Raw genomic sequence first — 16144 nt, 5'->3', positions numbered from 1 at the left:
CACGTATTCACTTCTATCGGAATCATGAAATACTTGCCTGTCTCCCTGGTTTACATATCTCAGCCAGGTAGAATTTAGCTAGAGCAGAAATGCTGGCTGAACATTGACTTTCATCTAGCCTATTCATGATCGTGGAATAACTAAAGATACAATACTCAGAATGAGTCTCCATCAGTTTTTCATTATTTTCTGGAAAAGATGCCTCAGCAGACTCCATGGGTATTTCCAGCATTTATGAGTTTCTGTGTTTTCATCTATTTATGGTTTTTTTCCTACTTGTGCCATCCCATGACAAATCACACTCTGACATGCCACTCTTTTCTTTCCCCCATGCCTTCCTCATCGGCCTTCATCTCATCCCCACCTTTCTCTGTCCACAGAGAGAATGTTTGTTTGCTTGATTTTGACAACCCTGAGAGCTGAGGTCTTCATTATCTGCAAGATTATTCAGTACATCATCCATTTGTCTTTCACCCTAATTAGCCCCTTGCTCAGAAATCCCAGGTTATAACTGGATTATACATTAAAAGAAATCTACTAGGTCAAAGAGTGAGACTCCACTTCCTTTGAGAAATACCTGGATTCAGGGGCCGCTTTCTATTCAAATGAACTCATGCAAAATTCAACAGCAGCTGGAGACCTTTGTCTTCCTCTCACCTAAGATCTGCTTAGTGCTCCTGAAGCTCAGTCATCTCAAGCCTCATCTTCCCTACTGGAATACAAGGACCTGGGTGTGCACCTCCTCGCTCTCCTGTTTTACATTAGGGAGCATGACAGACCCTATTTAGCATGGAGCAGAGAAGTGGGAGCCTTCTAATGTCATTTCCTTCTGTGATTGATTATTTCCAAGCTGTTGCTTCCTTGAAAATCACCTGAGAGGTGACTCTCAGTTTCCTGTGAAAAGGACAGAGTTTATCCCATCCTCCTTTCTTATATTACGATAATCCGAATTGATTGGAAGATACAGTGCGATTCCCTCATCTTTTTCAGAGGGTGAAAGTTCATCCCCAGAACAAAAATGACGTGCTCACTTCACTCTGTGAGGAAAGTCTCCTCAGCCTTTGGCAAAAGAACTAAACAGAAGTAAAACAATGTTCCAAATATGACTAAAATCCACAGCTGTAAATCAGGGATAGATTTCTCCTCTCTATCTTGAATTACCATTCTTTTAGCCAACCCCATACTCTCTCACCAATGTACCATTCTCGATATCAAGGTAAAATCCTAAAATTGGTTTCCTTTGAAGATGAGACTAAGCTTGTTTCCAATACAGACATTAATATTAATAGTCAGGTACAGTAGCTGAATTAATGAATTCTAGTTCTTCTGACAATCGGTGGTTTTAGGCTCAGCATGAGAAGTGGACCCACTGCTTTCATCTATCTTTTTTCCACTCGTCTAAGCACAACTAAACAATCCATGGTTGGTGTTCATCTATACAAGTAAAATAATTGAATTGAGTTGAGTTACTTCTTCGATCTATGATTTCTTTCATCTATGATCAAGGAAATATGGAGGGAAACTAACTTCAAGGCCCTTTTATTGGGTGGGATATGTAAATCCTGGCAGAGTTTCCTTGTTAAATAAAGCTGTTTCTCCACTGGCTGCAAGCAGAAACCTTTAGAGTGCATGAACATTTGAATGCATTCCATATAATCCCCCTCAAATAATCTGAGTCATCAGAAATGACTTTTTGGTTCAGCCTGGCATACTTACAATTCTTAGAGGTAAATTTTCTTAAACAAAAGGAGGACTCTTCCTTTGTTGTTGTACTGATATAGCTGATCTGATCAAATATCTTCCTTGCCAGGTGCCCTCTCTGAGGTCCAGTTGGTGGAGTCTGGAGGGGATGTGAGAAGACCTGGAGACTCCCTCAGTCTCTCCTGCCAAGCCTCTGGATTCGCCTTCAGCACCTCCTGGATGGGCTGGGTGAGACAGTTTCCAGGGAAAGGACTGGAATGGGTTGCATATATACATCCAAGTTCAACCAGCACTTTCCACTCAGATAAAGTGAAGGGATGCTTCACCATCTCCAGGGACAATGACAAAAGCCAGCTGTATCTGCAAATGAACAACCTCAAACCAGAGGATACATCAGCCTATTACTGTATGTGAAACACAGTGAGAGGAAGTGAATGTGAAGCACCACAAAAACCTTTCTGTCCCCAGAGCAGCTCTGCAACTTGCTTCAGAAATACAAATTTGGATTCATCACTTAGGACAGAAAAAGGCTGAAACAGAGTCCTGCTCTTCATGGAAAAGAACTACCTATATATATATATATTTTTTTTTCAATGGGTACCACTTTGAATAAGAAATAAAGGAGGGTATTAGATTCTCCTTCCTTCTGAAAATCTGCCCCCCCCAAGAATAATTTAACTGCATTAATATACAACAACATTTTGCAAAAAGACTACAATCTATTGAATATGCACTGGTACACTGAAAAGGGAGTTGAGAGCGAGAATAGATAGTGTTTCTCTCCTTAGAAAAGGATGAAAAAGAATTGGAGAACTTGAGAACAAAAATCGAGCAGAGGAACATGGAACACGAGCCTGCTTGAGAAATATTGGTTGATACTGAAGGCAATGAAAAGAGCCGAGGTATACACCTTCTGGAACGAATGGTGACAGGAAGATCTGTAGATACCCTTACAAGAGGGCATCACTGAAAAGTCTTTACGGTATGAATTGGAACCATGACTGAAATAAGATCTGTGGTTGGAGCCATGAACTTGCCAGTTTATCCAGCTGCTTCCTTGAGATTTAAACAGAGATGATTTTTCCCCTTGAGATTAAAATGAGTTTGGTCCTTTGAGACTCTGATTCTCCAAGTGTTCCTCCACATCAACTTTCATTCTCTCCAGCAAATTGAAATGCTTAGCTTTCGAAATCTTTTCTTTCATTTGTTTATACCTTTTTTATGCCACTTACTTATTTGACTTTTGGTAACTTACAATATTAGAGCCATAAACATAGAGTATCTCTAAGAAAGAAAACAAAGAAACAAAAACAGTGTTTTCCTCCAACCGTATCAATTAATGAGGCTCTTCCTTTCCCAAAAGCTGAACTAGAAATTGACTAGAAGCAGCAGAGATCCTTGAATTGATGGTGTCTTTGTGTTGTCATGGATGTGTGTTTGTGCTGGAGTGTGATATGAACACTATTATATGTAATACACAAGGAAGGCTATTCACAGTACAGCCGAACCTGAAAAGGTTGGATCCAGAATATATGGAAATATATCCAATTTCCAAAAGTAGGAAGCCATATTGTATGCAGTCTATGCAAAATCAGGAGCCTTTGTGGGAAGTGTGTGTGTCAATGACATTAAACTGTCAATGGCTTGTGATGCAACTGTTGTTGTTTAGTCGTTAAGTCATGTCCGACTCTTCGTGACCCCATGAACCCTATTGCGCCAGGCCTTCCTGTCCTTCACTGCCTCCCTGAGTTTGCTCAGTTTCATGCTCATTGCTTCAGTGATGCTATCTAACCATCTCATCCTCTGCTGTCCTCTTCTCCTTTTGGCTTCAATCTTTCCCAGCATCAGGGTCTTCTCCAAAGAGTCCTCTCTTTGCATTAGGTGACCAAAGTATCTGAGCTTGAGCTTCATTATCGATCCTTCCAATAAGCAATCAGGGTTGATTTCCTTTAAGATTGATGTGATGCAATTAGCGCATGTTAAAAAGGCAGAGCTTCGAATGCCCCCTCATGCCCACCATCTTCATGTCATTTACAGCCCTGCCATCCATCAAAAGTCTTTCCTTTTAATTAATAGGTTAGAAGAGACTTTTGGTTAGAAAATAAGAGAAGAAAAATCAAGTGGACATAACCAAGAGGGTCTCCGAAGTATGGGAGAGAGACTCTTTTTCTGTGAAAAGTTGGACAGAGTAATGTTTCCATCCCTGTGTGAACAAATATGAATTTGTCTCCTCTGAAAAAGAAAACAAAATGCAAACTAATGACAGAGAAGTGTGTTACACACGCTGCTCCCAGGTTCAGTTTATGGTCACTCACTCACACACTCACAGCCTGTTGAGGCACGCGGATCTTGTCAGCCCCCCTTGCTTTCTACCTGGGTTTCCAGATCGGTGCGGCTGGAGCAGACAGACACACAGCCCTGGTCAACAGTGGGGAAATAATTGGGGATACACACAAATCACTTCCCATCGAACACTGAGGCACGAGAGGTTCTTCGTAATACACGGAGACCCAGTGAATTTAAAGGAACAGCAAAACTTTACTGGTTGCAAGGTACATTTGCTCTTTCTCATACACACACACAAACGTTCTTCCACACTTACCCATGTCCTTCCCAACTAGGCTGCCAGGCACTAGCTAGAGGGAGGGAAGCCACCAAGTCTGGATCCAAAGGTGACTCAGATGACTCAGATAACCCAGATGACTCAGAGTGGGTGGGCTTTGGGACCCCCTTTATCCCCAAAAGTCCTTGCTGGGTTGATTTACAAGTTGATGGGATTGGGGTGAGGGTTTCCGTGTGCTCAGTCCCAATTTTTTTTTCTGGTTCAGGTCCTTTGTTTTTTCCTTAACAACTTGCTTCCTTCTTATCTACTTCCCTGAAGGGATCTCAGAGATAGGTTTCCTGGCTTTTGTCCTCTCTGCTTACTTGCCTGCTTCATCTTTAGGTTATGGCAGCTTCAGCCTAGTCTCACAAGCGCTTCAAAGCCCTTCTGCCAAAGCCACTTTCTCTGATCTAAGCTAAGCCTTCTTTCATTCTGTCTTGACCCTGCTAGATTTTTTTCACTGCAGGATTTCAAACAGATTCCAGAGGTCCTTGTTCCAGAGTGACTTCTGGATTCCTTGAACTGGGGTCTTTTTGGATGATTGAACCCTTTTTTTCTCAAGTCATACACTTCATAACTCTATGAACTTTCAAAGAGATAACAAAAATCTCCTCCTTTCCCTCTCCTTGAAAAAGCTATAGTAGAGTTCACCATCAACATGATTTCCTGTGAGGAAGCTCAAAATGAGATTTGGGTGCAGGCTCACCTTTCTTAGGAGACCTGTTTGGATCTCCTGGGCTCAATCATTTCTCCCCGAGCTCACTTCCCCTATTTAGAATGCCAGCATCTCCTTGGAGAAATTAAGCCTACCATCTCTCCTCCACCTGTTTTACACTAGGGGGCAGCTCTTGTCTGCAAAATTGTACTGAGTATTATTTCCCCAGTTTTTGCTGGAAAAATTGCCCATTTCTCTCTGTAAACTGAAGAAGACTTCACTCCAGATCTCCGTTCCTAAATGTAGTGTAAATCGAATTGATTTTAGGATGCAGTGGGGTTTATTCCACTTTCTCATCCCACCAGGACACCATTCAGCAACAATGTGATTTTTTTTTTTTTTTACCTGTTCCTTCAAAGATATTGAGATGGACAAAGAGCTTCATGAATACCAACAGAAGACAATATGAGTAGCTCAGAGTTGAACTGTGGAGTCCTTGAGGTTCTCTGAGCTCGGTGGTTTTCTTGCAGACTTTTCGTTACCTGGTGTCAGGCCTAGCCCAAGGAACTCCAAGAGACAATGCCAATTCAGTCCAGCTATGTTTATTAGCTGCAACCTCTAGCAAGAATTTTCCCAGACTAAAACCCCAGTTCCCAAAGTCCTCCAGCCACCACAGTGTGAATTCCTCAGGGAGGTGCCAGTCTCATCCTCTTGTTCCTCCCACGCGGTTCTGGTGAGCTAAGAAAATGTTTATCTCCCTGAGCTTGGCCTTCATAATTCCATTCCATCACACCTGGCTATGTAACATCTTCAGTGCTAGAATGGAATGGGGCTTGCTCTCTGTTTGTATACAGTGGCATACCCTGCCAGTGTTGGTGGGGGGTGGGGGTTTTGTTTTGTTTGATTTTTTCCCTCTGGTAGTTCCTTGATTAACGTATTCTTTAACACTTGATTGTAAGTCTGGTGGCAATCTTGGTGTTAATCTTTGCTTATCCGGGTGATGATTACTGGTGAGAAGATGTTCTGGTCTTTTGTTTTCCTTTCAATTGTCTCTTTTGTATAGTGTGTAGATGTTGTTTATCTCTATGTGCCAGTTGATGGCTGCCTTGTCTGAATACCAAGTTCCAAGAATTCCCTCGCATTTTTTGGATTTAGCTTGGTCTAAGATGTTGACAGTTTCCCAGCATCTTAGTGTCAGCATCTTACTGATGCTGACACTAAGATGTGTACATTAAGGGGATAATTCCTCTGAAAAGTCTATTGAACCATATACAGAAGAGAGACAAAATGGTCTTGGGGGAAAAAAAATGGGAATCTGTCTTAAAGCCAACTTAATAGATTTAGTCATCTTAATCTCTATAAGCTCTTATAGGTTCTTCAAAATATCATAGAGCTGCTGTTAGACAAACCTGCTTCTCTTTTATACTGAAGTGTATGTAAATGCTTAGACATCCTTCCTCTTTATATGACACCATCTCCTGCCCTCCTCAAGCTGTAGCTGGAGTCCAAAGCCCTTCTTTCTTCACTGACACACTGAGAGACAAAAATGATACTTTTGCTCCAACTCATTTCCATTTTAGCAGCCCTCTCAGGTAATGGTTCTTCCATTCAGAGATGGAAGCAAAAAGTCTGTTATCTGCTTGAGGTTAATGAACTGGAGCAAGCTAGATAAAGTGTACATAAAAATATTTTCTTTCCAGATGTCCAAATGGAGGTGCAGCTGGTGGAATCTGGAGGGGATATAAAAAGGCCTGGAGAATCCCTCCGTCTCTCCTGCCAAGGTTCAGGCTTCACCTTCAGCAGCTATGAAATGATCTGGGTGAGGCAGGCTCCAGGGAAAGGACTGGAATGGGTTGCATGGATCAATGATAATGGAGATGACAGCAATCAATTATATGCCAATTCAGTCAAGGGCCGTTTCACCATCTCCCGACGAGATGCCTCCAGCATGGTTTACCTCCAGATGAACAACTTGAAACCGGAGGACACTGCTGTGTATTACTGTGCTAGAGACTCACAGTGAGAGGAAGTTATGCTGAAGGCCGACAAAATCCCTCCTTCACTCATGGCTGCTGTCCAAGTTGAGTCAACTCCCATACTCTGATTTAAAAATCATTAAAGAAAGGAAGTTCTCCATGCAGTTGAGTTGAGCTGAAGCCCTTTCATTTCTCCACTGGTGAAGTGAAAAGCCAGTAATATTCACCCAATTGAAAGCCAGTGATCACTACTGACCATGTTTCTGTTTGCTTGGTCAACCGAGATGGGTAAATGTTTTCCCTCTGTGCAGTCAGTTGGGGAGTGAGGCTCACTTCTGATATGATCTTTCATTTGTATTCTTGTTGTTTATTAATGGTAAGTGTGCCCTTTCCGAGGTCCAGTTGTTGGAATCTGGAGGGGATGTGAGAAGCCCAGAAGAATCCCTCCATCTCTCCTGCCAAGACTCTGGCTTCACCTTCAGCAGCTACTGGATGCATTGGGAGAGACAAGATGCAGGGAAAAGATTGGAATGGGTTGCAAACATCCATTATGATGGAGGAGAAGTCTACTACCTGAAGAAAGTGAAGGGATGCTTCCCCATCTCCAGTTTTCATTACACTTATTTTGTTCCTGTTTATCCTATATTGTGACTGACTGTGTCCTTTTATCGAACATGAAGTCTCTTCTGGAGTGTTCTGTGATCCATGGACATTTTGGGTAATATCGGTTAAAATAAGCTGTCCACAGGAATAGTTGGCTAATCATGAATTCATTCAGATGTATCCCATCTACACATTTTCTCTAATGCAGGTGTTTTAAAGGGTATTTTCTCTGGTCAATGGATTTGTCTGTGCATTTTATTTTGATATCCAGCTTAAGATTGTGAAAAGCATACCTCTGGAAAATTATACCAGATAAATTTTCAGATTTGGTTACCTGAGGAACTGCTTCTCCCTGATTACATACTCCTGTACTATCAGATCTGGCAGAGATGGCATGCTGTGGATCCCGTCTGCTGGAGAATTACATTTGGTGGGTTCCAGGAGGCAGGCCTTCTCTGCTGTGGCACCCATCTTGTGGAATCTTCTCCCCCCAGAAGTGAGATTAGCTCATACACTCCATAACTCTATGAACTTTGGAAGAGATAACAAAAATCTCCTTTCCCTCTCCTTAAAAAAGCTATCGTAGATAAGGAGAGGGAACCATCAACACTATTTCCTGTGAGGAAGCTCAAAATGAGATTTGGGTACTTGCTCACTTTTCTTAGGAGACCTGTTTGGACCTCCTGGGCTCAATCATTTCTCCCCAAGCTCAGTTCCCCTATTTAGAATTCAACCATCTCCTTGGAGAAATTCAACCTGCCATCTCTCCTCCACCTGTTTTACACTAGGGGGCAGCTCTTGTCTGCAAAATTGTACTGAGTATTCTTTCCCCAGTTTTTGCTTGAAAAATTGCCAATTTCTCTCTATATACCAAAGAAGACTTCACTCCAAGTCTCCTTTCCTAAATGTAGTGCAAACTGAATACATTGAAATCTTATTCTAACATTACAACATAAGATCATTTTTCTATTTTCTACTAACACAGAAAGAGATTGTTGAATATTTTGCAGCCACAGGAGAAATCCCTGATTTTTTTTTTAAATTCCCACCTCTCCCTTTTTTTTAATGTCCACCTACGAAGTCAAGTATGAAGATGGGACAGGAATTTTTTTTCCAAACCAATAAAGTTATTTACATTAATTTCTCATCTCAATTCAGTGTGAAAAAATATCCAAAAGTAATAATCAACCTATAGATACAAATACGATGTGGGACTGGGATTTCAAAGGATTAAAATAGTATTTAACATTTTATTGTGTTTTTAACTTTTTCCACTTTTTGAACTTGTTGTGTTCATTTGTATAACGTTGTTTATATTGTGCCTTTTTGAATGATTCTATACTGACTGTGGTGCGTACATTAAAATAGCTGTAAAATCAGTGCTTCCTATGAATGGGCAATTTTTGCAATGCTTATACAAAAAGAAATAAAGGAAATTAATGTACAAAATACATATATATTCATGATAGTGTTGGAAATGAATTATAACCCATGGGGATTAAAAAATGTAGAAATTTTGTTTTGATGCAGCAATTAACAAAATGTGTTCCTACAGGAAAATGTGCCCAAACATACATGAAGTGGAAAATTCCTCTGAAATTTCTATTGAACTATATAGGAAGTAAGACAAAATGGTCTTGGAGAAAAAATGGGAATCTGTCATAAAGCCAAATTAATAGATTTAGCCATCTTGACCTTTATATGCCCTGATAGATTCTTTAAAAAATCACAACGTTGCCATCGGCCAACCCTGCTTCTCTTTTATTCTGAAGTCTATGTAAATAGAGAGACCTCCTTCCTCTTTAAATGACACCATCTCCTGCCCTCCTCAAGATGTACCTGGAGTAGAAAGCCTTTCTTTCTTCACTGACAAACTGAGAGAGAAAAATGATATTTTTCCTCCATCTCATTTCCATTTTAGCAGCCTTCCAAGGTAATGGTTCTTCCATTCAGAGATGGAAGCCAAAAGACTCTTATATGCTAGAGGTTAATGGACTGGAACAAGGTGGATAGTTAAACTTAACATAAAAATATTTTTTTTTCCAGGTGTCCAAATGGAGGTGCAGCTGGTGGAATCTGGAGGGGATATAAAAAGGCCTGGAGAATCCCTCCGTCTTTCCTGCCAAGGTTCAGGCTTCACCTTCAGCAGCTATGAGATGGCCTGGGTGAGACAGGCTCCAGGGAAAGGATTGGAATGGGTTGCATGGATCAATGATGATGGAGATGAGAGCAATCAATACTACGCCAATTCAGTGAAAGGCCGTTTCACCATCTCTCGGCGAGATGCCTCCAGCATGGTTTATCTCCAAATGAACAACTTGAAACTGGAGGACACCGCTGTGTATTACTGTGCTAGAGACACACAGTGAGACGAAGTTATGCCGAAGGCCGCAAAAATCCCTCCTTCACTCCTTCATGGCTGCTGTCCAAGTTGAGTCAACTTCCACACACTGAATTAAAAACAAGAAAGGAAGGAAGTTTCCCATGCAGATGAGTCAAGCTGGAGCCCTTTCATTTCTCCACTGCTGAAGTGAAAAGCCATCAATATTCAACCAGTTGGAAGCTAGTGATCAGTAAGGATCCAGTTTCTGTTTGCTTGGTCACCACAAATAGGGGAATGTTTTCCCTCTGTGCAGTAAGAAGGGGAGTAAGGCTCACTACTGGTATTTCAGTTGTATCCCTGTTGTTTATCAATGGTAAGTGTGCTGTTTTGGGGGAAAGCATGGGCAAATTATGAAATGTTCATCTCCCCTTCCTTCTGTCAAAACCACATCTTACATTCTCGCAACAGATTTGAATCCAAGGAAGTCATGGAGGTATTTTCATGATGATGCCATTGGACAGTTGTCGCCACCACTCTGGCATTACTGTGGTTTGCAGAGTCCTCCACGAATAGCAACTGATATGAACCCAAGGATGTCATGACAGCATTTCCATGATGATGGAAAATGTCTGACCCTGTTACTGATGGCTTTAGAGTTAGTGTGTGTAAAATACTAAGGGCTTCCAGATAGCTCTTTGGAGCATGCCTCATCCGTTGAGCCCTGAGGAGGGAAATTCCATATAATAGAAACCAATACCTAATTGGGTGAAAGGAAATAAATCTAAAAGGAAGGAAAAAAATCTGGTTTTCTTCAGAGCAGATCTCCAGTTTGCTTGACAAATGCAAATGTTTATTCATAAAATAGGTCAAGGACTGAAGCAAAATGTTGATGGATCAAGTTTCCTGTGATCCAGTGTTGGAGGCTTATTACTTCCCAGCTATTGTTTGGAAACTCACCGAAATTGCACAGTTCTCTGAAAATACTCCTGCATTTAGTTCTTCTAAATGTAGTGTAAACTAAACTGATTTTAGGGTATAATGTAATTTTTCACCTTTCTCCTCTGAGAAAGTTCTCTGCCACCATGTGTTGTCTCTGATTGAGACTAGTGGGTGGAAGACACTCAGATATTCTGGTTTGCAGATCATGGTTTCTTGTCTTTGTGTATCACCCACCAACTAGGGTTATAGAAACCATTGTTTAGTATTATTTTCTGAACCAAATGATTTCATCCTTGTGGATTCTAACTATTTGTGTCTAAATTAAACAATCCTTGTCTATATTGCTATAGTGTTGATTATAGATATCTTTTTCTTGAATTGATGGGATGTTGTAATGCATAATAAAACCAAAGATTCCTCTCCTTGCCATTCTAACCTCTCTCTAATCATCTCCAAAATATGTATTCAATACATGTTCAAAGAATTTAAAAAAATATATACAGGAACAAAGGAGGGAGACAACTTTTTATTTTGAAGGACATGTACATTCAGGGACTGTTTCCTGTTTAAATGGCCCATATGATCTGAGACTACACCTTGAAGCACAAAGGTTGCATTAAATACATGTGAAGATTTGCAGTTTGGACATTCAGCATCTTTGGATCAATGACTTATTTTCTCAATGGACTGTTTAGCTGTCCACAAGCGCAGAAATCCATCCTTTTTCCAATGAGGATGGAGATACATTTCTGGAAAATCAGAGTTGACACCAATATTCCACCTGCTTTAGAAATGGGGGTGACTTAGTACAGACTATGATATATCTTCTAGAAGGAAGGAAGGAAGGAAGGAAGGAAGGAAGGAAGGAAGGAAGGAAGGAAGGAAGGAAGGAAGGAAGGAAGGAAAAGGCAGGCAGGCAGGCAGGCAGGCAGGCAGGCAGGCAGGCAGGCAGGCAGGCAGGCACCAGGGAAAGAACTGGAATGGATTGTGTGGATAGACAGTGCTGGAGGTGGGAGCACCCCATGGCCATTTACCATCTCCCAGCAAGATGTCTCCAGCACACTTTATCTCCAAATGAACAGCTTGAAACCAGAGGACATTGGTGTGTATTATTGTGTTGGAATTACACAGTGAGAGGAAGTTTAGTGAAGCCTGACAAAAAAAAATCCACTTTCACTTGTAGCACCTATGAATATTGAATCAGCTTTCAAAGGGAAGGGAAGGGAAGGGAAGGGAAGGGAAGGGAAGGGAAGGGAAGGGAAGGGAAGGGAAGGGAAGGGAAGGGAAGGGAAGGGAAGGGAAGGGAAGGGAAGGGAAGGGAAGGGAAGTTATCAGAGGAGATGAATAGAGACTTAAACTTTTGATTTGATCTTTTGTTGAGGTAAAAAAGCCACTTAATTCCTTCCTTTCCACTTCCCATACTGACAAACAGCTTGGGAATTTCATAGTCCACATCTAGGCACCAACTATGGCTGACCTGCTTAGCTTTCAAGATCAGCAGAAGTAAAGATGTGCTGTTATCTTCGGAGTTTACTTCCAACAAAGGTTGTTGTTGTTGCTGCTATTGTTGTTGTTGTTGTTGATTTATTGGCCGCCCAACTCCAGTGGGTCAAGTAAAGCACCAATTTCAAAATTCTTCCTAGCGAATTTCCCTCCACACACACACACACACACAGATACCAAACACAGATACATTTCTTTGGTTTTGCTTGCCTCCTCCACAACCTGGTTTGCCACTTGCAATATCTAGAGGAGACTCCTGAACAGCAAGGCTTGTTGTCGTGTTTCCCATCATCTATTGGAAGCCAATTCCAATTTCTGTGAGTGAGGAGTCTGACAAACTACTGGAGCTGAGAGATGTTGAACAGGCTGCAAGGCTGTAGGAAATGCCTCACCGAGACAAATCGTTTCGCCTCATTGTCTCAGAAAATAAAATCCCATCCTCTTGTCCAAAGTTCTTCATCAAGATAAAGCCAAGCCATCTCATCCCAAAGCCAATGTCAGGCCATAAGTCCCCTGCCTGTGTGTGTGTGCACACACACACATACCTTGGAAACAGTGTTAACTGCTGGTGACTGCCTGGACTAGTCCCTACAGTTTTTTTTTGGCAAGGTTTTTCAGAAGTATTTTGCCATTGCCTTCTTCCTGGGGCTGAGAGAGAGTGACTGGCCCAAGGTCACCCAGCTGGCTTTGTGGCTAGGGCAAACTGGAACTCACAATCACCTGGTTTCTAGCCTGCTGCCTTAACCACTACACCAAACTGGCCCACTCATATATTATTAACAACTGTGTATTGGAGAGACTATAACATGAACTGTGTTATGGCCTCCTTCAGGTTCTCACAGTGAGGCAGCTAAGTGTGACAACCATACAACATTAATATCTATGACTGACAGAGAGAGAGAGAGAGAGAGAGAGAGGTTATTATGCTATTCTCTGTTTTCAGCTTGACTTATTTCTCCTGCTACTTACTTGAGATCCAGTGGAAATAGAATCCCTTGTGATTAAAAGGCTACTTCTCCACAGGTTCTCAACACTTCCTCCATGTCTACTTTCTATAGCAAACTGAATGACTTAGGCTCTACAGCATGTTCAGTTCTTGCCTTTATCATTCTCCTTAGTTGGGCTAGTGTTAAAGTGTTGGTTTCCCCTTTATTCAAAACACTATCCAAAGCATAGTAGAACTGTTATGCTTTGTCCCCCATAACCTTGGAAGGAAGTCAAAGACTGGCAGGGACTGGATTGTGTCTCCAGAGGCAACTGAAGCAGGAGATGGATCCACAGTGGGGACACAAATAATGAGCTGCATAACCATCTTGGTAACCTTAAGAACTTCAGCAACTTGATCAAACATCTAGGTAATTTTAGGTTATTAGCAGCAGGGAAAGGTCCCAACTCTACATCTGACTACTTGCTTTGAACCTTGAACCAATGTGACCATTATGACACTACTCTCCTTGGATGTTCAGAATTTACTGCTTCTTGAGTCATGTTGTCAACCTCTGAGAAAACTGCTAATGGAAAATGTTGCCTTTTTTATTCTGACAGATATGTAAATAGTGGGACAGATTCCTGTGGAAATGAAAGAAATGCTCTGTGCCCCTTTGTCAACAGTCTCAACTTCATTCACTTGGACCAATATCAATCCGACTGCACCACTACCACCACCACGAAAACATGAAGAGAAAAATGGTTCTTTTGCTGCAGTTCCTTTTCTGTTCGGCCTTCTTCAGAGGTAAGGTGTGATTTTCTTCTTTAGCAAAAGAAGATGGCCTACTCTATACATGAATATTGAAATGCACTCTGATTCTTAGGTATTAAATCTGAAGGTCAGCTGGAACAACCTGTAGGAGAAGTGAAAAAACCTGGAGAGTCCCTCCTCTCCTGGAGAGGCTCTGGTTTTGACTTTGACAACGCTGGCATGCATCGGATGTGACAGGCTGTGGGAAAAGGATTGGAACGGATCGCCACTATTTGGTATGATGCAAGTAAGCAAGTCTATGCATAATCCCTGAAAGGGTACTTCATCATCTCCAGGGACAAGGCCAATAGCCGTCTTTCTATAGCACTACAAATTCAGAGCCTTTCTGTAATTTCCTCAATGAAAATCTTTGTATCTTTCTTTAAAAAATGAAAAAAATAACCAAACCTATTAAAGACTTCAGGTTTCTTGCTCAGTAAACAAAACACAGTGGAATTGCATTGGATCTCAGCTTAATAAAGTGTGGGAGAGGGGAATGAGTCTGTTGAAGCCTGACCATCATCTTTTTCAATATTTTGGTCCTAAATAATATATTGCAAACCACCATTCCTTGTGATATGCTTTCCAGAAACACACTAGCATGTCTGAAAGGGGTGATTTCTTTAGTTTAGTGTTCTCAGATGTGATTCCTAAATGGGAAATATATCAGAATGTAGATATTTTACTCAAATGATCTTTTTCCACTGAAATTTGCATTTAATTCACATTATTAACTTGCAAATCTCTTCAACAGTGAGAATTATCTTCTGGTTAACTTCCCCAACACTGCAGCCATACAGTAATTGAAATCCACTAACCACATATTTTGTTATTTAATTTCTATTGTGTTAAACATACAGTACAACAGTGTTAATAAAATGAAATACCTTTAAACCTCAGCATTATCATCATCAAAAAGGGAGAAAAATTAGAAGAAAAACAAAATCAGAGAAGAAAATGGCCTGAAAAATTATCTTACAGACAGAACAAATCTAGAAACAGTGGCCATATTGATTGATCTGAGCCCCATCTCTAAAACAAAAACAAGCCTAATTTAATTGGCAACTTATATTTAAAAGAAAGTCTATTGTTGTAGACTTCTTGTTCTACCGATGCATGGATTCAATAATTCCTATGCCTCAAAACACACAATTCTTTATTTTTTTAAGCAATTTCTTTTTATTATATTGTTGTGAAAGTTACATAATACATTATATTGTTTTGATAAAATGATATTTGTACAATGATAATTAATGATTATTAACACACTAATGTTTGGGTAACTTAGACCATTGGAGATAAAAAAAAAAGGAAAGAAATATTATACCAATATTAATTATGATTTTAAGTGTCAGTGTTAATGAGTGTAAGATTATTTGGATTTTTCATCCAGCATTGAATATAATGTTTAAAAAACTGCTGCATTTTGGGTTAAAGTATTTGTTGCACAATAAAGGCTTTGGTCTTAAGCACTTTGTATTAAGGCCTCTACTATATTGTTGCTTAATGTTGTTTGTTCATGCTGAAAAAGGAAAAAAGAAGATAAACAAAGCAAATTTAACAACAGTTGGAATACTGGAAAATAAAGAAAGAAAAACAGGCAAAATAGAAGGAAAAAGAAAGGAAAAGAAAGAAAAAGACTATTTGGTTTCTAACTTCCCTTTTGTGTGCTTCTGTTCATTTATGGTATTTGTAAACATTTGGGCCCCCTTAGAAGCCAGGCTGTAAATAGTTATATTTGCCATGCCATGTGATGTATTGTATGCATGGGAACCATTCTTAAAACCCACAACTCTTGATATCTTGAAAAAAATCAAATACTGGCAAAAGGGCTAAGAAAAATACATACATCTTTAACATACTGTGATGGAATGGAATTATGAAGGCCAGGCTCAGAGAGATAAACATTTTCTTAGCTCACCAGAAGAGCATGGGAGGAACAAGCGGTGAGACTGGCACCTCCCTGAGGAATTCACACTGTTGTGGCTGGCTGACTTTGGGAGCTGGGGTTTGAGTCTGGGAAGATTGATGTCAGGCCTAGCTCAAGGAACTCCAAGAGACAATGCAAATTCAGTCCAGCTATGTTTATTAGCTACAACCTCTA

General features: G+C 40.6%; 2 gene segments (V, D, J or C); both read left to right on the top strand.

Annotated features, from left to right (window-relative positions):
- Positions 1-6666: 6666 nt before the first annotated feature.
- Positions 6667-6981, top strand: LOC103050090 (Ig heavy chain V region 3-like). The segment is given in 1 exon segment: positions 6667-6981. A coding segment is annotated over 1 exon segment (315 nt).
- A 237-nt stretch (positions 6982-7218) lies between these two features.
- LOC103050337 (immunoglobulin heavy variable 3-30-3-like) lies at positions 7219-9906 on the top strand. The segment is given in 2 exon segments: positions 7219-7222; positions 9584-9906. Coding segments are annotated over 2 exon segments (327 nt in total).
- The last annotated feature ends 6238 nt before the right edge of the window (positions 9907-16144 follow it).

This window comes from Python bivittatus, unplaced genomic scaffold (assembly GCF_059951505.1).
Source record: "Python bivittatus isolate LINGU-HERP-01145 unplaced genomic scaffold, Pbiv_v1 ctg000420_np1212, whole genome shotgun sequence".
NCBI lineage: Eukaryota > Metazoa > Chordata > Lepidosauria > Squamata > Pythonidae > Python > Python bivittatus.
Note: the sequence above shows the minus strand (reverse complement) of the source record. Positions and strands in the feature narration are given on the sequence as shown.